The 22,539-nt window shown below is 47.6% G+C and overlaps 1 protein-coding gene across 10 annotated transcripts in view; it reads left to right on the top strand.

Moving 5' to 3' along the window:
• The window catches only part of ARHGEF9 (Cdc42 guanine nucleotide exchange factor 9), a 192,561-nt gene that overhangs the window by 64,846 nt on the left and 105,176 nt on the right, over nucleotides 1–22,539 (top strand). For 2 of the 10 annotated variants that reach the window (XM_052672870.1, XM_052672865.1), the window contains exon 1: nucleotides 19,929–20,083. The exons of 4 other annotated variants lie outside the window; for them this stretch is intronic. Coding sequence is in view for 3 of the 6 variants with exons in the window: in XM_052672869.1 (XP_052528829.1) it covers nucleotides 20,082–20,090 (9 nt within the window). In the remaining 3 variants the exon portion in view is untranslated. Of the gene's footprint in view, nucleotides 1–6,755; nucleotides 6,786–19,928; nucleotides 20,095–22,539 lie in introns of those variants that run through there. 4 more of the 10 variants (XM_052672867.1, XM_052672871.1, XM_052672869.1 and 1 more) reach the window with 4 other exon arrangements.

The following is a 22,539-nucleotide window of genomic DNA, read 5'->3' as shown; positions in this document are numbered from 1 at the left end:
CTTTAGCACAAGAAGTTCTATTGGTGATACTGGGGCTGGTCCCAGCTGCTCCTTTTGCTGTGTGTTTTCTTTGCCCAGCTGCTCCCTAGCTGATGCAGCTGATGGCAGGCACGAGACAATGGAGAGAGAAGTGTGTGGGAAGGCACTGGAAACTTTGAGATTGACCTGACCTAGGTACATGGAAACAGATGTATCTAAAGACTGAGTGCACATAGATCTAAATAAAGCTCAAAATACTCCTTGTTGTCCTGGCTGGCTGCTGCTGGATGTCCCATACTTGTAGGGCTGAGGTTTGGCTGCTGCAGGAGCCCTCTCTTCTGCAGGGGTTGCTCTCTCTGTGCACCTCCCTTAGGTAAGGGTCTCTCACCAAGCTATTGATGCTCAGGCTGACTGAAGCCATGACACCATTGTCATGAACTGAGCTACTCAAAGCCAGCATCCAGGGCCACAGGTCACAGCTCGCGTTATATAACTGAACTAACAAGCAGCGAGTGAACACAAAAGGATTCTCTGTATTACACTGTGTATTTTGATGAACTATGGCCATAAATCTATAAACATGACCTGCTCATTAAGCCTTCACCTGCCTGATGGAGATGTGAGGACTTGAAAGACCAATCTGCTTGCCTTCTGCGGTGGCTTTGTTTATAGAAAGTCATGATGCAAAATTAATATTCAAGTGGTTCTTCCCTGGACATCAATGAGAGCTCTCTTCCTTGGTTGGGTCTCACTGTGCCATCTCACCACCGTGTGTTCTGCCAGTGCAGATATCTCAATGGGAGGAAAGCATTTCTATTCTGGGGGTCAGTATGTACTTGTAGGTACAGGTTGGGATGTGTTGCCTGAAGGCTCCAGTGGGATCCTTGCTGGGTTTTGGTGAGGGAAAGGGGGAACGGATAGGAGCTCAGTGTGAATCTAGCTTTTGTGTGGAGACCCAGGAGGGCTGTAGGACATCCAGGATTAGAAGGCATGGCTGTGCTGTGGATGCAGGATGCTCTCTGTCCCTGCGCCCTGGCACAAGGGAAGAACACAGAGCAGGGTACATGGCTTTGCCTGGCCCTTCTCACTTAACACATTTGCTGAAGGGAGCTGAGGCAGTGAGATCTTCTTGTGAGTGGTAACGTTAAGCTCTTGTTTGCTTTAAAAAAAAAAAAATTGTTTTGGGCTGCAGATCTTTCTCTAAGTACACAAGCTAAGTGAATTTATATATGTGTACTGTGCTACTTGTAAAGCCCTTTTTTTTTCAAATTTAGTTTTATTCCTTTTTTAAATCTCCATAGGATTTTCCCTGAATAAGCAGAACTAGGGCAGTGCTAGAAGCAGATGGACATAAAGAAGACTTGGATGCTGGAGAGACTTTTAACGGGCTTGGGGATCTGCACTGGGGTGCTTTCCTCATCACTCTCTGATTTTAATTTGAGTGCAGGTTATTAATTTTCACCTCCAAAGCAGAGGCCTTAGCAACAGAGTGTGTTCCTTGGAAACAGACTGCCATGCCTTAATTAAAGCAGGTGTGGGAGTTTTAAAAATGCCACTTGGAGAAAGCTGAAAGACATTAGCAAATCAAATGGGCTGAGGCATGAGTCCTCTTGTCAGTGACTCGGCAAAAGGCAGAGTAAGCAGGGTGCAGGCTGGGAGCTGAGGGAAGGGGCAGCATCAGACCTGCTGCTTGTGGGGCAATGCCAGAGCTCCTGGCACACCCTGGCCATCCTTGCAAAAATTGAAGCTATCTTTTTGTTGCTGAAATGAAACAAATACTGGGAGGAGAGTGTCAAGATATTGGTCGTTTACCTCCATCGCCATAGGAGCTACCTATGTGTGATACATCTCTCCGTCTGGGACTTCATCAATGTCTATTTGCACTGTGACTGCTAAATGTAAGTGCATCAAGCATATGTAATATAACACCAAATATGCATAATTAAATTAGAAATAACCCTAGATTGTGCCTGTAGAGGGTACGTGTGTGTAGCTGGTCTGAACTGGAGGAGTGGATTCAGAGCACAGAAGCACAAGTTTGGGATCCCCTGTCCCTCTCTACCACTACTTTGTGAGTGGCGTTGGGCAAGCCAGGGGAGCATCTCATGCACCTCATTTGCAGCTGCAAGGGGCAGATAATAACCTTTTTTCTTTTTCTTGGTAAATTGCAAGATCCTGATCTATATCAGAGCAAATTGTTTTTTTGTGCTTGGTCATATCCTTTAATTTATGGTTAAAAGTGTCTTTGTGTCAGAGTTGGTTCAGGAGGACACATTTCAGGAGCTTCTGAATATGTCGTTTCTTACTAAAGAACAAACAATCTACCTTGTAATGTACCATAAATGATAATACTTAGCAAGAGCCTGAAGCACTGCATTATTGCTGTGCTAATCTGAGAGGCACTGGTCCATTCTGAAAGTATTCCATAGGGTCCATGTGTTTGGTTTTTTTTCCTGAAGGAAGATACTTCATAGTGTAGCGTGGCTGATTGGTTTATAAAGCAATGCTGGCTAATTTCTAGTAGAGGTTAAACAAATTCCCCCTCCCTACTCATTAATTAGGCTGTAGGATTTGGTGCCTTTTCTTTGCAGTTCAATAGAGACAATGGCTACAAGAACATATTTGTGCTCTCTAATATGCAATGAAGAACATCTGCCAGCTGCAGCAATGAAATAAGTGCTGTGTGGAAGGGTTCTCCCAAGAGTTCTGTTGGGGCTCACTTGATGGAGGTGATTCAGGGCTGGAATCTCCATGGGAGGCATTTGTGGGGATGCTCTCCATCCCTGGCAGTGAGCATTGCAGCTGGGGAGGGAAAGGCCAACAGGAAAATGCCCTTGTGAGGGCAGGAGTGGCAGAAACAGGGAAGAAGCATCTTTATATAAAGTTAGAAGTTTCCACATCCAGAGAGCAGTTTATAGCAATATTCTTGTGGTGTGATTAAAGACTCAGCCTTGAACAATGTACTGGAGATTTCAGGTGATGCATGGTACGTAGTGCATAGTGAAGAAACAAGATTAGAGGCAGATGAAATCCTTTAACACTGCCGTCCTCCCTTCAGCACTCTTGCAGGCTGCAAGGAAATGGTTGGGCAGTTCAGGATCTCCAATGGAGGTCTTTTGGATCTGTCTCAAACCAGGAGTCTCTACCCACAAGCTGCCCTGTGGTGATGCAGCACAGCAGTGAATAACTAGGTGGGAGAATGGGGGAGTGGAGAGCAGAGTGCAGTGCAATAGTGTTCATGTTTGTGTGTGTCAGCTCTATGGCTCTGGCCATGCTAGTTCAGGTACAAGGACAGAAATTTCTTTTTGCTTTTTCAGCACTGTGATGTGATCATTGAGTATCTTGCTGCTTGTACTTGTATGCTTTGCTTTTGGATCCATCTCTCCAGCAGCAATTAATTAAGAGAAATAAATTGAAAAGTGGCATTAATCAAATACAGTACTTCTAATACAGTATGTATATCAGCTACGACTGCTACTACAGAGCAGTTTCCAGGTAAAAGTTGTCCCTGCCTTCACATCCCTACTCACCTGAGACCTACACACTGTGAAGATCAGTCCTATGGCAGTCAGCAGTAGACCCGTGCTGGCCTGGGCTGTCAGAGGGAAGAGGTACCTGTGCCCTGCCCTTGCCTGTAGCCAGCTGCTGCAAACACAGGCCCTGTGTCAGCCCAAAGACACGGCAGCAGCATGGGCTGCAGGTGGTCTCAGGTGCACACGGGTATTACTGGCACATCTCCAGCTGGTCTTACCCTTGGAAGAGGTCTGATGGCTGTGCCTCTCACGGAGTGGTGGTGAGGGGTAGCTAACTGGGTCTGCTAATGTTGCTCGTGCCTTCTGTGCCTTTCTAGGCATTGCAATTCATAGCAGAAATCAAGTTTTTGTGAGCTAAGTCCTAGGGAAGGAATCTATGGATTGCGCTGCCTTTCAGTGCTCAAACTGCATGCTGAAGGTTGCCGCTGCTTCCCCTTAAGCAATCTGGATTCTACTACCAGTGAAGTGTCTGTAGCACTGCCCCATAGTAGCTTGCAACTCCAGAGCCCCATTTGAAATCCTGAATCTCCAGTGTGTGCTTGTAGGGCTGCCCACAGTGCATTCATGTGGTGCTTGGTTGCCTCATCCCTGCTCACAGTCCTGGAGGAACCAAGACGTGATGCCCTTTCCCCAAAGGCAGATACCTTTCCCTGAGAGCTTGCTGCAGCAGAGGACTTGCAAGTGGCTTTTCTATTGCACCCTCTGCTCTGGCAAACGTGCTGGGCTTGGCCTCCTGCTGCTGTTTGGTTGCAGAATGTGTTTTGTAGAGCACAAGGCAACAGGTGTGCTTTCTTGGTGGAAAAAATGCAGCTGTGTTCTTGTGAGATGTTTGTGTGGCAGAGAGAATTGCAGCCCTGCTGATCTGGGCAGGGCTGGATTTGAAAGCAGGCTAGTGCTGACTCGGGGTTTGGTTGAGCTCTGGGTCTTGTTCCCCTTGTCACCTTTGTAGGGACTGAGACTTAACCTGGCAACCTTTGATTTACTTCTCAAATCCGCTTAGCATAAATGAGGGCTAGGAAGTGGAACAGCAGAATATTAGCCTTATTGATGAGCCTAATCAACAGCTGACAGTGGGAGAAGAGAAATCGGTGTAATTTCTGCTTGTGCATAACAAGCCTTAACAAAAATTGTCCTCCTCCAGATCCACCACCAATTAGAGCAACATGAGATGTGCCAGACAACACCTCCCTCCATTTGCACTGTCAGGGTTAAGATGGGTGTATCTTTGAGTGAAGTATGTGCAGTTACTGCTACAATTTGGTGTGTTTGTAAGCGGTCTCATGTTTAGGAGGTCTTTCTTGTGTTATGTGTGTGTGTAGTTGACAGTACTGCATCTCATCTGGTTCTTCCTTGCAGGAGAAACACTTAACCCAGTCATTGCTTTTATTTTGGAAGGAAGCAATGCCTGTGCACACAGGGTGTCTGTCGGTTCTTCCATCCCAGCTCCTCCCAACCCCCTACAGCTTTTGTATTAGCTGGTGAAGCTGCAGTGGACCTGACTGACAGCAGGTAGAAGATGCCCCCTGAGTTTTGTGAAAGCCAGGCTGTGCAGCTATGTGGGCATTGCTGTGCTGGGCAGCTGGGAACTGGTGGCTCTGCAGTGGGAAGGGACCAAGGCTGACAGCACATTCCACTTAGGAGGGTTTCAGAGATGGGGTTTTTCAAACCAGAGACCGCCTTTGTGTAAACAACTTACGTGGATTTTCTGTCACTTGACATAGGAAGCTTAGGCACAATTCTGGAGTTTGGGCTTATTTGAATGTTTGTCTCCTGACTCTTTCTTTTGTCGGCCGTCTCTGGGAATAATGACGGCTGTCAGTGACTGTATAAAAGGTGATGGAATGTGGCTTGATGTAACTGGAACAGGCTGCGTGGGTCCCAAGTGATGCAGAGATGCTGGGCAGCATCCCTTTGCTCTACCTGATGCTTGTATTGTCTTATTTAAATAAACAAATGAAGACACCTACGCTCAGGTCTCTCGTACCTCCTGCTGTGTGGTGCAGAACCAGCAGAAAGCGGTAGTCACAAGGAGCTGCCTGGTGCTCCCAGACTCAACCTTCAGCTGCAGGACTCCTCTAGAGGTCAGGAACAGGAGATTCAAATGCCCTTCTGCCCTTGATGCAGCAGGATGTGTAAGAAAAGCCTTCAAACAATCCTAAATCCTCTCCAAATGCAACAGAGGAAACTGCAGCTTCTGATAGCTTTTGCAGTATGTGTTACGTGTGGATCCATTGGCACCCAGAGTGCCCAGTATGTGTGTGTCCTGGCTCTGCGACCCAGTGCAGGAAGCCAGCCATCCCCAAACTATGTTTATATCTGCCCTCACCTGCCTCTGGGGCAGACTTCACCAGCTGCTGGAGAGATTTCGGGAATATTGCTGCGGTCGTTTCTGTGGCACTCAGATGCATGTTAGTCCTGTGATGGGTGGCCCCTTTTGGGGTGATGGGCACAGGGCTGTGGTGACAGTGTCGATGTTGTTTCCATCTCCATGCATACCCAGCAAAATGGGGAGAACAATGTCAATGTGTTTGTCCTGGCTGCAGCTTTGGGAGGATTTGGTCCAAGGTGCTACTGCCACCTCTTCTAGCCAGTGCCAAGCTGATCTCACCAATAACAGCTACACTGGGGATGAGTGCTTAATGAGCATCCTGCTAATGGGGCAGGGGGCTCTGACCGGAGAGTCGGGAAAAAGCAAAGAGGACTAAAACTAAAGGGGATCTGAGCACAGGTGCTGGGAGAGGACAGCTGTGGGCAGGTGCAGCACTCCTCCAGGCTGCAAGGTGCTTCGGTGGGAAGGGGACTCACCTGCACATGGAGAGCAGGCTGAGAGCTGCTGCCCCGTGGGTGCCACCAAACCCCAAACCCAGTTCTGCAAGTCGGGAGCCCCAGGGGCAGGCAGAGCTGCGGGAACCCTCCCGAAGTCCCATAGGTGCCCTTCCCTGCTCTCCCCTCCTTCCCCTCCCGCGGAGCTCCCAAAGCACTGAGAGGCAGGAGAAGGACGGCCCCCTCCCCTCAAATCCCTCGGTCTGTGGCTGAAGTAAAGAGCGGGGAGCCCAGGTAGCGAGGAGGCTGCTCGCAGCGTGCTCCTGACAGGCACGGGATTGCCAGGCTGAGGATGCCTGACTGAGAGCTTCAGGGTGGGGGCGGGGGGCTTCTTTTTTCTCTGTCAGCTCTCGCCAGGCAGTAGGGATTTTTTTCCCCTCCCTGATAATAAGGACATCATCAGAAGCAAGATGCAGTGGCTAAGAGATGGATCAGGAATGGTGAGTTCAGGTAGCTATGTCTTTCTCTTTTCCTCTTATTGCAGTACTTTGAAGGGGAAATTAGCCTCCGTCCTATCTTCCGACTCCTCCTTTACTCCCTGTCCTTGAAACCATTGATCACCCTGTAGCCATTTTATGGACCCCGCGTTATCAAAGTGCCGAGCAGAAGGAGGAAGGGAAGGGAGGAGGGGGTGCCCGCGTCGGGGCGTGGTGGGGGGAGAGGCGCTTGGCAGGGGCCGGGGGTGGGTTAGGCGATGCGAGCGGTGGCTGGGGGGGCACAGAGGGCTCTGCAGGTGCCGCTATGTTGGCTGGGGAGAGAAGGGCGGGGGGCTGCCGGCGGCCGCCGGGATCTATCAGGGCTGCCCTGCTGGGGATGGGGAGCTGCGGTGGGGCGGGCTGTGTGCCGAGCGGGAGCATCCCTGCCTCCGCTTCGTCGGGCTGCACAGCGCTCCTCCGGAGAGCAGTGGCTCTAGGAAAGCAGTTTAAGCAGCGGAGGATTTGACTATTAAAAATATATATCTATTTGTTGCCGATTTGCAGATGTCCTCACTGTGCCTCGAGTGCAGCTCTGAGGGGCTGGCTCTGCCAGGAGGGAATGCGGGGAGATTCCTTCGTCTTGGCAAGGGTCTCCGTTTCTCATTGAGAAACTTCCCCGCGCAGAGATGCAGTTGTTATTGCGATCTTCCTCCTCCCCGCCAGCTCTCCCTGCTCATGCAACCCGGTTTTACAATGGCATTTCCCACTGTTTTCCCCTCTCTGCACCGGGCTGGGTTTGCTGTTTTTTTGTTGTTTCACTGTTCCCTGGGCATTCAGTGCTCTGCATGCTGTGCCATGGCATCAGGCGTGCGGGCGGCTGGCGTCACCCGGCTCAGCCCCTCCTGCACTTCAGCAATGCCAGGAGCACCCGGCACATGTTCTGGCAGCAGGGACAGTGGTGGAGGCAGCCCACAGACTGCTGCCCGGCTGCCGGCTCCGTGCCCCTATGCGGCTCAGCCTGCCCCCCGTCCCCACCGAGGTACTTGCACAAACAGGAGCTTCCCAACGAGTGATGCTAGTCTGGGAGTGTGATGTGGGTGTGTTGACAGCAGCCTGCAGCAGACAGCAAATTTGTAAGGGTCCTATTTAAGGCTCGTCTACCACCTAGCAATAGTTTGGGGGTTTTGCTGCTCCCTCCAAGCATTCAGGCTTTTTGTTCCGTGCTGCCACTCTCTCTCTGCACCTCCCCACATGCATGCTACCGTAGCACTTTTCCCCTCTTCTGTGGTGTCTAAGCAACACAAATCGCCTTTCACCCGCTCGCTGATTTACATTTCTAGTGATTACCATGCTGAAATAAAAGTGGTGATGGAAAGAAAGCGGGATGGGGATCTTTCATCCTTTTCCTTCAGGATGATTGCTGAGCTCCAGTGGAACGGGGGGGACGTGGCGCAGGGCAAACTGTTTCTAATTGACGCAGCGCAAGGCTTGACACTTCCTTGCCATCTTATCTTTCCAGCTCCCTTTCTTGCTGTTGGCAACAAGGAAGGCTTTGTTATTTTGTTCTGATGAGACTGATCTTTGCCTTCACATAGACAGAAATTACAGTGGTTGCTGAATAGCCTACAATTAAAAAAAAAAAATTTTTTTTTTTTTTTTTTTTTGAGAGAAGTAAAATGCTGGTGATTATTTTGACGCAGATTCTACCCAGGTATTTCCCAATGTTGTTCAATCTAATATCAGAGAAATAAAAGGAATGATTGTGGTGTCTGTGTTTTCAGCATGAGTTTAACCATCTCAGCAGTATTTGAAGATTCTTTGTGAATCTCTGCATACTTTCATCTGAGAATAAGGTAAAAAATGATCACAAAACAGAAAAAGAGAATCAAGCCTGATAAGATTAATCTGGCAGGCATCACTGCAATGGTTTGTGGTGAGGAGCCTGTGCACGGGTTGCTGTGGTCTGAAGGCTGTGATGGGCAGAGAGCCCATCCAGGCTGCTGGGAGTGCTCCTGCGGCTGTTGTGTTATGTACAAATTCTGCTCTCTTTTTGCAAGGCAAGGATTGTTGGTCCAGATGTCCTGGCTGGATGCCAGTGCAGATAGTTGTAGTTCATCAAATTGCAATTTTACTCGATTTTCCCAGTGGTAAGTTACTCAGATCCGTAGAGTAATTTTTTGTTGGATCGTACTGGTGCACCCTGCTAAACAAAGGAGTTTCTCCACACTAGAAGTAGCTGGGTTTACCGAGTCAGCATGGTTATTATCATCTCAGTCTAGTGGCTAAAATGGGCCATAGAAATGGAATGTGGTTTATGGCAGTCACTCCTAGGCGACGGCTGGCTGGTCCGTTCGCACACTAGGCTGCCTGCCATCTGGAGGAGGACTTTGCCCTTCCATCGAGAGCCACACTGGGCCAACTTCCATGAGCACTGAGCCTCCCGTTGTTTTCTGGGCTGTCTTTTTTTCCCCTTTATTATTTTATGTATATCTATTAAAGAGCACCAATGGAAATGTCTTTTGGATAGCACCCCTGGAGTTTGTTCTGCTCAGGCTCGTTGGTCTAAAGATAGATTTTAGACTGATTTATTGAAGTGCTGTTTTCTATCATTCTTGTTGCTGGATGGGGTTAAAGAATCAGTCCCGCTCCTTTCAGAGTTAGTCATCTCTAAGAAGCGTGTCACTATATTTTATAAGTGATAGTACCTTTTGTTCTCATGGCAGGTGGTTCTTTATTTCTAAATTAGCCTGAAACCTAGCTATTATTCCATAATGTTGCTCTGTTGGAGCTGTTTTCTTCTCCTTTGCATGTGCTGCTTTCCATTTTTTAAACAATTAATCTTTTGCCAATTATGCTAGCATCCCATGAGGGTATTTTACATGCTTCATTGGTACTAAGTTGCTAAACTCTGCTAGTATCTGTTTTTAACCCTGAAAGATGAAACTAATTGTCATTGGTAGTGAGGAGAATAAATCTACATATCTGATCAGTGTTGTTGGTACAACGATTCTCTTTCTGGTTGGGCCTTCTTCACAGAGGGTATTGATTTGGTGTGGTAATCAAATGAGTTGGTTTAAGTCATGCCATAAGTCTTTTCTGGAATGGATTTTTATGTGAGAAGGGCAGTTTTTTCCTCAAGCTTTTGTATCTATTTTTAAAAGGAAATGTGAACTTGCTTCTTCATCCTTATTTCTTCACATAGGGCTTCAGTCTGTACCTAAATGTTGTGCCTGGGAAAGCCAAGGTGAGTGCAGCTATCAGCTTCAAAAATTAGAGGGTCTTTCATTTCTTTTACAGCTGTATTTTTACAGTGCGTTGTCATTCAGACATTTAAAATCCATCTGTTGTTGATGTTTTACATCACTGTCATAAACAAAATGTAAGCTATTGTAACTCCCCACAACTTGAAATACGTTGGGAAGGAATTCCGTGCGTAAAAGTGACAACCACTGGAAACTGAGATGTCTGTGAATGGGGCAGTCCAGCAGCCAGGAAAGTTCCTTATGTTTCTCCTCACCAATTCTCTGCTTGTCAGTCTGCAGATCAAGGGATATTTTATGTAGAGCAAAGAGTCTTTCTGCTTAATCCTGGAAAGCTCAGTGTGAAGTCAGGAAAAAAGGAGGAGAAAGCAGTCTAAGCCTAGGATAAACAGCTGCAGCTGTGGAAGGCAGGGAGGAATAAGATGGAAAAGGGGTCTTATGGTCTGCAGGCACTCAGGAAGAACAGGGCTGCAGAGGAACCCTGCGCTCCCACAGAGATGGGAGGGAATGGTGAGCGCACGGCCTGCAGCTGCTGTGCACCTTGCAGAGGTGCACCCAGGGTAACTGCAAGGCTGCCAGGCAGGTTGTGCGTTGTGCAGAGGTTGGTGTTTTGCACCCTAAGCAAGGAGTACCTTCTTTCACCAAATGTTTTTTTGCAAGTTTGTTTTTTATTCCTCCTGGGATCTGTTGTCATTGAAGGTTGATATTTGGGTTGAAAGAGCTCCGCACACACTGTAGAAGTTTGAATGTGCTGCAGTGTCATTTAGTTTCCGAAGGCTTAAGTCAGTACTAGCAAGTGCATCTTTCTGGGTGATCTTTTCTCACCTACATGGTTTCTGTTTTTCATTTTACTTCCAGTTTGGGGCTTCTTTAATCTTCCAGTTGTAGCCCTCCACTGGCACTACCATAAGAGCACACAATGAACATCCTAGTTAGGAAGGAGTGGATGCTTCTCTAAATGAAACTATTTGTAGAACGCCCTGTGCGTGTTGGCCTTTGTGTCAGTTCCAAGGTGAGGAAGAGGCCTGGTCCCATCCTGGCTCTGTGTCCCACTTGCATCCTGCTGGCTCCTGAGGTACCTCAGTGATTCCTCGGGGATGTCTGGAAAACGCTGTGAGGCCATGGCTTGGAAGTGCTGTGGAAGTACAAAGCAGTATTTCATAGAGCACCAAGCAGGATGCGCTGGCTGCAAAGCCACACACGCCATGCGGGCACCGTGTCCATCTGTCCCTCCTGTGGGCTGCAGTGTTTGAGCACAGCAGGCTTTGTAAGCTGTGGTGGGTTTTGAACTGCTGAGAACCTGATTTTCTCACATACAACCAGAGAGTTTTCCTTTTTTTCTTTTTTAAAGACTTCTTGAAAAATCTCTGAAATGCTTCAAGCTAACATCTTAATGTATTTATGACATTAGCTGCTTCTGCTCCAGAACGGTTGCTCTGAATCTCTTTGAGCCTGGCTGTTATTTTGAACATGACTAATTCCCTGAGTGACTAAGCTCTTAGATAATAGGAAAAATTCATCAAGTTATCTCAGTCTCCAATAGTTTCTATTGTTATGAAAAGGCATCTTATCAAAAAATAAATAACTCTTCCTATTATGTGATGTGGGAAGGAGTTGTTAGAGAGCTGCAGGAGTGCCGTATCCAGGAGCCAGTTTCAGGCTGTGAAGTCCCTGATGTCTGTTCCAGTAAGTGGGTGAGAAGTCCAGTTGTTATTCCGCAGTGCCTGTTAGCTCTCACTGCATCCAGAGCATTGTTTTTGTACACAAATCTGTTCAGATGGGATCTCACCTTCTCTCTCCCAGATCTGCCATGCTACAGGATTCCTTGGATTTAACCCAAGGTCATGTCGTTCCAACAATTAAACTGCACCTCTCTACTGTAATTATTTTCAGGTTGTAGTCTTTAAGCACTCAAAAGCCCTGAAACACCAAGTTAGAGTAGCAGAGGGAACCTTGTCATTTTCCTGTTACACCTCAGTGTTGGCACTGTGAGTCAGGAGTGCAGTTTGTGCTTGTTAAAGAAGCCAAGGCAACGTCAGGTTCCTTTCTGTGCCTGTTGTGCTAACCCCATGTCCTCTGCAGGCGGGTTTGTCCGTGTGATCCTGCCCAGCAAGCATCCCTTTGGCTCGCTGCAGTCATGTGTTGTCAGGAGCAGTGGGCAGCCAGGCAGGGCTGGTCGCTCCTGGAGGGCTTTGTGCAGCACCACAGGGCTGCAGCCTGCATGCTCTCGCTGCAAACGATCCTGCTGAGCAGAGCAGCAGGAGGAACTGAAAGCCCACTGCCATTCATTTATCTGACTTGGAAAAATTAAAAATAAATTTTAAAAAGCTGTAAACTTTTTTTTAACATTTAATGCTAATATTATGGCAGATAAAAATGAGCGTCTTATATTCTATTTGTACATCTACTGATGCCCAGCTGGAATTCTGATTTCATTTGGCTGTTCTGTGTTGTTTTCTTCATTACATGAGTGCCAGATTTAGTAGGCTGTTCCTTCTCTTCTATCTGGGAGGCACAGTGAGGGGGAGAAAATGTTTTATATGCAATCTCTTTAAAGCTCTAGGTTAATTTGTGTGAAGAACATGAGATCCATGGGTCAGCCTCTTAATCAGATGTTTTTTTTCTTTCCTCAGTATCTTGACAAGGAACTATCTGAGGCAGCTAAAGCAGGCAGTGTTGCAGAATGGAGATGAGGAGGGCTACAAGGATCTGGAAGTGTGACTCCTTTCTGTCCCCATCCTTCTTGCATGAAGTAGGGCCATGGCTTCTGCTCCCAGCTGCCACACTGAGCAGAAAGTCACGATACTGGGCTCTGCTTTCCTAATACATATCTTGTGAATACCTGCAGCAGTAAAAAGCTGAACAGTAAGTCCTGAGGCGTGTAGCCTGTCAGGACTTTCAAGTTCATGAGCCTTGTACTCTTTATGGTGCACTGGGGCAGATCTGACTTGGCCATGCCCATAAGTAGTGCTGATTATGGTATGATTGGTAGAAAATGGGGAGTCCTCATACAGGACAGTCCTTGTTAAACCCATTCTTTTGTTAAGGCTAGTCAATAAAAGCACAAAGCAGAACTGAAAACTTTTCTACCCTATATATACTCTTTGTAGTTTCTGATGTGGCTTTTAGGTATGAGCATCATGGATCGTGCTGTTTCCGTGCTGCCCAGTGTCTCTCTCTTGCACTGCTAATTGCTGGATCTCTGCAGACTTGGGCAGGTGAGAATACTCCATTAGAGTTGCTTTGTACCTGCAAGAGACATGTGGTGTGTTGGGTTTCAAAGGATCTTCCTGTGTTGCGTCAAAGCTGAAGTGCACCCTTCGATTTTCATGAGCAAGAGATTTCTTTTCTCTACTTCTGTGCTTCTCAGAGGTTACACTGAAGATGCTGACCCTGGAATTAGTGTAGTTGTTGTTAGTGGGTGATGACTTTTTTTCCACTCACCACTTTGTCCAGGGATGTGTTGATGTGAAGATATCTGCAATTTAGTTTAGAAATGAGAGCATTCAGACTGGAGTTCCTGTAAGACTGACTGAGGAAGCAGTGAAAGGAGGGAGCTTGTCCTGGGTTTTTCTGTACTTTGGTCCTGTTATGCGCTTGCAGCTGAGCTCAGAAATGAGACTGAGACGTAAACTGTAGCAGTAAATGTGTATGCATTTTTCTAGGTCAGTTTCTTAGACAAAAGAGAGCTTAGGTAAGGTTAAAGGGAATGTCTGAATGTGACAAGTCATCTTCTAAACTGAGCTTTCTCAGTCCCTGAAGTCTATTTCTGTGACCAGAGTAACTGATATTACCTTGCCTGATCTCTGTTGGTTTAAAGTTTTTTTCTTTTTTTCTTTTCCTAAACTGATGAGTCTAAAGATGCTTGTAGAGTAAAGGCTGGGATATGGAGCAGATATATGTAGAAGTGAAAGCACTTGCCATATGATTGCCAGAGGCTTGAGATTTCAGTCCTTCTTAATGCTTTAACTTCAAATAATCTTAAAAATAGTTTTCTCTTTCTCACTGGAATCTAAATGAGCCCAATGGGATCATCTTCCCCTACAGGCTCTCTCCCAGTGCCATCTGAGCACTGACATTTGCGTGGTATTACAAAAGCTCTGAAACCTGATGATATCTGGACATCACCCCCTGTGGTGGCACAGCCACTGCTGGGGTAGAGCCTTGCAGTTGGACGCGTGCATTCTGGGTCCCTTACAAGACGACGGTGACATAGATGGCTTTGACTCTATCTCGCCCTCCCAGCGTGATGCAAGTGCTTTAATTCTTCAACAGAGAAAAGAGCACAATCTGCTGAGATGCTGGATCAGTTTGCAGAAGGAGCCATCATCAACTGATGTTTCCAGGGGTGGTCCAAAGCCAACCTTGGTTGGTATCTGACATGTCACTTCTGCCTTTGCTCACAGATTTAAGTCTTGTTCTCTTGAAAGCTGTGTTGCAGATGAACAGTTAGCTAGGGCTGGTGCACAAGTACTTCACACACACCCTGGCCTACCTTTGATTGTTGTCTGTCTCTTAGTATTAATTGAAATGGCTGAAAATAAATCGACCTCTATACTGGGGACATAATTGTGTTATATAGCACTTCTTGTTTTCTGTGATGGAGTTAGAACTGATAAAGAATAGGAAAGAGTTTGTCTACTGCAACTTGCCCTAGCTCTGTATGTTTGTGTATGTAATACAGCTACTAAGGTCAAGCACTGGATGTCACTGTGGTGCTTCCCATCCTTTGGTGAAATTCTTGGGTTTTGTTTTCATGGAATACTTAGAGCAGTGACCCAGAGATGCTCAAGTCTATCACTGTAGCCTCTAAGCTTTGTGTAATGGTCTTGGCCAGTTGGTCAAGAGGTTATGCAGCACAGCCAGCTCAGCCTCCAGCACTGCACTACATTCTCTAAACACTGCAAAAATAGCTTCAAAACTTAGCTTACTCTCTTTTCCAGTACTCTTAGCTGTGCTGTGAGAGCTGCTTGTTTCATGGGTTGTGCTCTGCTGTGTTCCCTATCTGCTTTCTCTTCCCTTTCTCTGCTTTGCAGACTCTCATCTCAGCCTTCTCCTCTTCAGAAATTCTTCTGAAGTCTATTTTATGCCCTGCAGCATTTGGGATCATCACCTTATCCTTGCCCACCTCTCCTCCATTCTCCTTTGTCTTTCTGTAATTGTATTTTATATTGGTTCTGTACATGAATCATTTGCTTGTCTAGCTATGCTATGAATTTGCTAAAGCGTGTTATGCAGTTAGCAGGGAAAATGCTGGAGGAGGTTGAGCTTGTCACTGTCACCTGCTGCTTTGCTTTGTTGTTTCTCTCTGGTTGAGGGCATAGGCTGCTGAGGGAGGGAGGACTGGATCAGAGGACAAGGTGAAGTGGAAACTTTTAAGGTAGATGTGGAAAGCAAGGAAAAGGAAGAATGACAAAAGAAAGAAGTAGAGAAAGTTACTGGAAGGAAGTCCTGAGTTCATGTGGACAGTGGGGAACAATGGCATTTGCAAGACGGAGTGGAAAGGCAAGGAAGTATGAGTGGGTGGAAAAAGGTAAATTTGACTGCCAAAACCTGTGCCCTGACTTTACAGTTATTCATCCATTTTGTGTGCAGCTCACTTTGGGTAAGGAACGTTAAATGCTTGGGGATTTCCAGTGAGGTCAGCCCGTAAAAACACAAAATGCTGGGGTCTCTTGAAGAATGTTTCCCTTTGGTGTAGCCCTCTGCTCCCCTCTGACTGAAAGATGGAGAAGAGGGCTCTGCCTGCTGCTTGCAGTGAAGAGAGGAAAAAGAGGCAGCTTCCAGTTTAAGAAAAGCCTCCTTTTTTTGGAAATTTAGCAAATCATAATCTGACTTAATCTTTGAAAATCTAAACTTAATTCCTGACTAGATTTAGAAAAAAATAATGACTGTGGAGGTCCTTTTATAATCTCTAGTAGAGCTGAGGGCTCAGGCCCCACCTCAAGTGCTGGATGCAGTAGGCAGCAGCTGGTGAGCGCCAGCAGATGAGGCTGAAGAGCAGAGGAGCAGCTGCACCTCCCCTGCCCACCCATCCCTTGGTCCCACTGCTGCTTGTTCCTCTTCACGGGCAGTATTAGTAATGCAAATGCTGGGTTCAAACTTCTTTCATTGTGCCACGTAGGTCTGTGATGGGGTCTGGGCACAAAAAGGAACATGAAGTAGCCTGATGCTGCTCACATTCTAAGATCACTGGTAGCTGTTTTCCAAACTGTTACATTCCCACTCTGGGATCTGCCTGACATTTTTCTGGGTTCTCTGTAAGGATCATCTCCTTCGGCTGACTGCTGAGCATGTTCTCCTTGCCTGGCAGAACTGGGGTTTTCAGCCCCGCTGCCTCCCTCCAGCTGCATCAGTGTAATTCAGTGTATTTGTGCTGGGGTTGTGGGTGTCAGTGCTCTGTTTGTGCAATTAATGGAAGATGGAGCTGATGTGTTAGCAAAACACAGGTGCCTCTGCACATCCAAGACTGCAGTGTAGGCTGTTAATCTGTGCAGAGGATCTATGGCAGAGCAGGGAACTGAAGCTGAAACCCTGTGCTCCTGCTACCCACCCCTGGACCATCCTGCCAGCTCATGTGGAGACAGTGTACCTGTCAGTGGGAGGTGGATATAGGACCTTTAAGCATTCAGATGATAAATCCTTGCTCCTGATTTACAGCTGCATTTGGTTAGCTGATAGGGGGTTGTGCTAATTGCTGGAGACATCCATTGGAGGGAGTTGTGGTCACATGGCTGACTCAAGTACTAACGCACATAGAGGTTGAAGATTTGGCATCACCTGCTTCAGAGGCATGCCTCAAAATTACTGTTACTGTAATTAATGTTATGAGGATGGCCCTTCTGGTTTGGTTGTTATGTGGGAGCCCAGAATACGCTATCCCTGTCTATGTGTGTATACAGATTTATATCTGTATGATGTATTAGTGGAAGCCCTGGTTCCTTCCTTCTGGATGTGCCTGCTGGAGGCTGCTGAAGTTCAGAACTGCTTTCTTATACAGAAGAAGCCATTGCTGGTCTTGCATTACAAATTGTGCTCCTGAGAGCTGCTGTGATATCAGGGCATGTGCTGTGCTGTGAAGTAAGGCAGTGTTTTATGTAACTGCTACATGTCTTGTTTTCTTGTTCCTCAGTTTAATTCTATGCAGAAGATTAGACCAAAGTTTCCAGAAAGCATTATATGAAGTTAAACTTTGGGGTGGTTTTATATAAACCCCTGATGTGTAGGTGTTATTTTCGGTAAGGCTTCCAAGAGAAAGTATCATCCATTTCCCTATTAAAATTAACATTTAGTGCACGCAGAAGGCATGGGAAATTACATAAGGCAGCAAGTACGTCCTGGGAATACTGTGAATAATTTAAACGGGAGCCTGTATGCAGTACATGCCTTTGTGCTGATCAACCTTGGTTGCTGTTACATACCCAGTTTTCCCTCTGCTTACACTGCATACCGTGGGGTGCCGCCGCATCCCGGTGCGGCATTTCGGGCAGCACCACTGGGAGCTCCGCGGCCACTGCTGAGCTCCGCAGCTGCGGTGACGCACAAGCGGCCGTGGGGCGCGGGGCGGAGGGGACCCTCCTGCTTGCGGCTGGCAGGGCTGCAGGCAGGGGCTGGCCTCGCAGCCTCTGTTTGCCCTCCCCTCTGCTGTGAGTGGCTCAGCGCTTGCGGAATGACTGCCTGAGACATGCCAGGCACATTGTTCCTAATGAAATCCCCTTTTTCGGTTACGGAAGTAGCTATTGAGCATGTGTGGTGGCTGCTGCACTGTTTTTCTGGATGATTCCTAGGCCTTAGATGCTTTTACCTGCCCCGTTTTTTGCCTCTTCACTCCTGGGCTGCGTGCAAAGGCACAGAGGGATGTGTCTGGATGCCCCACTGGCCACTCTCTTCTCAGGGTTGAGCAGATGTAGATGGCACAGGGTGAGGAGGGGATGCGATTGTGGGAATTCAGACTTGGGCTTTGGAAAATTGCCTGTATTGGTCTGGTCTGGCCACAACAAATGCACCACATCTGCGATGTGGTTGCTGTTCCAGTTGTCTATAATTGCATAAGGCAAACTCTCCTAAGAATGCAGACGCGCTAGGAAATGCAGGTTGGAGCTTGGTGCTGCTGTGCATCCCTCACCTGGCCCCAGCCCAGCACTTGCTGGTGGGGCAGCTGTCCGCCTGGGCTGGTTCTAAAGCTGCTTGTAAATATCTGAGTGAAAAATCTTCTATAACTGTTCTTATGAATGGGAGATGCTCTATTTGAACACAGCAGGATGCTTCAGTCTCTGTGGAACAGCCTTTGGCTTTCAAGTCTCACAAAAAGAAGGGGATGGCAGAGATGAAACCCCCTGCTTAACCCAAGGGTTCTGTGATGGGAAGAAAAGCTCCTGACACTGCGGTACGCCAATTCTAGGCAATGGCCACTCAGGTTTATAACATCCGAGTTCTCCTCCACTCGTGCTGTTGGATCACGAACTGAGGACTCTCGGAGTGCCTTGGCCTGGCGCCTGCCTGCACGCCCCGGGTGTGCTGTGCAGAACAGCTTTCCTGGAACGCGCTGCCGCTCGGCCTCCGCGCAGCTCAGCATGTAATGCATATGCATTGGCAACGTTTCTATATTTGTCTTTGCCTGTAAAATCATTTGCTTTTTCCAGCTGAGCACTTCTCCTTGCGTGTGCATGTGTGATGCTGCTCTGAGGTGACTGTTGGGTCTGGGATAGCAACTGGCATCTGGGCCGTAAACGCTGATGTGGGAATTGGCATTTCTGGCTGCTGTAGGAGGAATAAAGATCCCCCCCCTACGCTCTGCTTCTCTTTTTACAAAGCTCTATCTGTAGAATGCAGTGACAGTGTTTAGCGTGGAGAAAACAGCGCGGTGCTGACGGGAGAGGGTAAACAATGTGTTTATGATAGGATTGTCCAGAGTTCAAAAACGTGATTCTCTCGGTTCCCACCACCAAGGCTCCCCGTGAATTTCCACGTTCCGAGGGGCTGCCGTGTTGTTACTGCGGCTGCTTGGCTCCCCCGTTCCCCTCCCGCTCCCATACCCGGGTGCTCCCGGCAGCGCTGCCTCTCTGCGCCGCTCTTCCCCTGAAGCACGGCGCGGGCGTTGCAGCCGGGCAGCGGTGTCCCCGCGTAGCGCGACGGTGGGGAACGGCATCTGCGCTGCGCAGAGAGCCCGGAGCCGCCTTCGTGGAGCCCAGCGCTGCCTTCCCACCGCGTCTCTGCTTCCCCAAGCGCCGAGCGGACGCACGGAGAGACAGACGTGCCGGCACGGCGCTCGCTGCCGCGGCGGGCGGAAGATGCGCGTATTTATGGAGCCAGCGCTTCCTTTTGCGTTTGACTGACAGCTAGGATCCCTTCGCTGCCTGGTCACCGGCGCTGATTTGTATGCGCAAGGGTCCGCCTCGCACCGAGATGCAGCCACAGCAGCTTGCAGAGCTGTCACACTCACACAGGCTTCTTATCTGCACTGGCTTGACGAATTAAAAGCAAGCCAGCCAGCGAGAGACCGGGCGAGAGAGGGGGGAAGAGAGAGAGAAGCTTGCAGACAGCGCTCGCTTGCTTTCCTAAAGGAAGGATTTTGCGTCTCTAGTGCTCCCTGGTTGTGATGATGCTTCACTTAGCGGGCTCCAGAATGAGCTAGAGACAGCAGCTAGGGGGATAAACTGAAAGCAGACCACAAACCGTTCCGAGCAAACCAAACCGGGAACAGTTTTCTCCTTTATTCTAGCATGGTGGATGTATGGACAGTCTTACAGAGCAGAGGTTGACTTCTCCAAATCTGCCAGCCCCACATCTCGAACACTACAGTGTTCTGCATTGCACCATGACCTTGGATGTTCAAACGGTGGTCGTTTTTGCAGTGATTGTGGTGCTGTTGCTTGTGAATGTCATACTCATGTTTTTCCTGGGCACTCGTTAAATGGATTTTTTCTCCTGAGCTGTTGGGGGCTACTACTACCACTAGCAATTCAACAAGAGAGCAAGAGCGGGAGAGAGAGAGAAAGGAGAGAGAGAGAGAGAGAGAGATTCTTACTGAGGGGGGAACGCGTTGAGCTTCAACATGGCCTCGCTGTGATATGTATGACGTTGGTATATTATCTCTCCCTAAATCTTTTGTCATGTCTTGTCTTTAAGTATGCCTGTAAGTGTAGCTGCTTTTGCCTGGGTTTTAAATGTGATAAATAATAGCGATCATCCATTCCTGTGTCGTTCTGTGCTAGAGAGATGGAGCTGTACGTATGTAGTTAGAAGCAGAATGAAAATATCTGTCTGTAAGCAGCACGGGCTGTTATTGTGCTTCCTTTAAAATACTGACTCGAGTTAATAACGAGATGTTTTGTTCGAAATTTCCAGCAAGCAGTTAATGTGAATGTCTGTGAGAGTAACCATGTAGCTGCCAGGTGAGAGGTGCTGCCTGCAATTGGATTGAGCTCTGGACATTTTGGCTTTGGGGAGTGGGGGGGGGAGCGGGGGGGGGATGAGAAATCCTATTAAAGGATTAAATCTTTGCTAAAATAACATTCAGCCACACAAGAGGGAGAAAAACCCAAATGTCTTTATTTATCTGTGTTGCCTTGATGATCTGACTTGATTTCTCAATGTTCAATCCAAAAGCCTCCAAATTCTATGTCCACACCGATTTAGCCTAGTGCCTTTCTTAAGAGATGCGAGAGGGACTGAATGTAACCTGCGGGGCTTCTTCTGTCTGTGTGTGCTTGATATCTTGCAGATTGGGAAGGAGAAATCAAAAATATCCAGGGATGCATGCTTTGTTTTCCTTTGCTAAAGAAACAGACACGGAGGAAATGGGTTGGCTTTGGTTTCTCTTGAAATCTTATTTAGCCTTCTTTAATGTCTGTGTATTTATATTGATGGTTTTTGGTAATATACGTAGGGAAAATCTTTGCCCACCTTAAGGATAATGAGATTTCAAGATGGGCTGTTTTGTGTGACTTTATTTACATTGATTTTCTTGAAAATGAAGTGCGGAGCTGCATATTATAGGCTTGCTGTGAATAGGTGTCCACCAGCAAGAGGTCTGTCTGCTGGGAGATATCTGGTCCCAAATTGCAATGTTTACAGCCTGCAAGCAGCTGTGGGCTCCAGTTCCAGTGCACCAAGTCAGCGAGGGTATGAAGGGGATGGCTGAAAAGAGCAATGCGTTCTCCTCTTGGAAATATGCCTCTGTATTTCATTACTGTTCTGTTAGAAATCTGATGGAGTTTTATTTTAAATATATTTTCCCCTTTCAAAAATCAGATTTTCTCCAAAAATTAAGAAATCACAGTTTGCAAATGCTTAGATCTCTCGATAGCCTTCACTGGAATTACTTTGCTTTGATAATTAACCAGTTGGTGCTACCTCCAGCTGTATTATTTATCTGATGTCCTTTAGTGATCCAGAGGGAAAAAAAAAAAAGTAATTGATTAATAAAGGCACGGATGGGGCTTACAGATGGGGGCTGCCAGCCATTCCCATGAGTTGTGCTGCGAGTTGAATGCGGAGACAGACTGAGTTGGGAGCAGAGTTGTTTTTGGCTGGTGGCACCGTCAGACATTGAGTGAAATGCTGTAGGTCTGCAGCTCTGAAACTGTCCTTAGCTGTAAATAAGAGAAGGGAAAAAAAGAAAAAAGCCCTGATCTCAGGGTGGTAACATTTGGCTGGCTGAGCTGACAGAGGAGTGTGATGGCAGCAGCCCCGGGTAATGGCCAGCGATGCCAAACCCCGTGGCACAGCACTGCCTGCTCGGTGCCTGCTGGCTCTGCGTCCTCACCCTGGGAGCTACCTGGGGGAGAGGGATCAGGGATAAGACTGAGCGAGCATCCCTAGGAAAAGTCATTTGGATGCTGAGCATGGTTTGGGTCGTTAAACAGCTCCAACCGGCTTCATTTTCCTGTTAGCTATGTGATGCCATTAGTTTTATAGGTTGCAGAACCTCTTGGAAATATCATGAAGGAGCAAAGATCACCAAGGAGAGGGGATCAATCAGCTGGCAGCCAAAATAACCCTTGTGGTGAAACAGTTTTAAACAATTCGGGGGAGCAAGGGTGAAAAAATGAAATGCAAAAAAAGCCAGCGAGTTAAAAATAAGAGGCAACTGTGTCTGAATGTTGATTTTCCTTGCTGCTAGAGCCTTGGCATCAAGGTTTACCTTTCAATACGATTTCTACGAGGAATGCTCGGTGCCTGCTGGGGTGTTCAGTCTGTGCTGGTGCATTCCTCGATGCAGAGCGGGCAGTGTGTGTTTGTGGCTGATATGTGCCGGCGTGATGGACCTCCTGGTCCCTGTGGGGACATCGTGTGGGGCTGGGGGACCGTGGGGCTTTGGGTGCATGGGGAGGGACAGAGATGTCAGGCACAGGATAGGGGTTTCTGCAAACTTGTGTATTTTTTCCATAAGGGAACATGCTTAAAGGGGACTGGTGTAAATTTAATAATACTTTCTGGGTTTTTACTCTCCCAAAGGTTGGTGGGATTAAATAAAGTAAGGTTTGTGCAGAGCACCTTGAAAGTTCAATGTAGAAAAAAACTTCA

This window comes from Tympanuchus pallidicinctus, unplaced genomic scaffold, assembly GCF_026119805.1.
Source record: "Tympanuchus pallidicinctus isolate F22 unplaced genomic scaffold, pur_lepc_1.0 scaffold13, whole genome shotgun sequence".
Lineage (NCBI taxonomy): Eukaryota > Metazoa > Chordata > Aves > Galliformes > Phasianidae > Tympanuchus > Tympanuchus pallidicinctus.
Note: the sequence above shows the minus strand (reverse complement) of the source record. Positions and strands in the feature narration are given on the sequence as shown.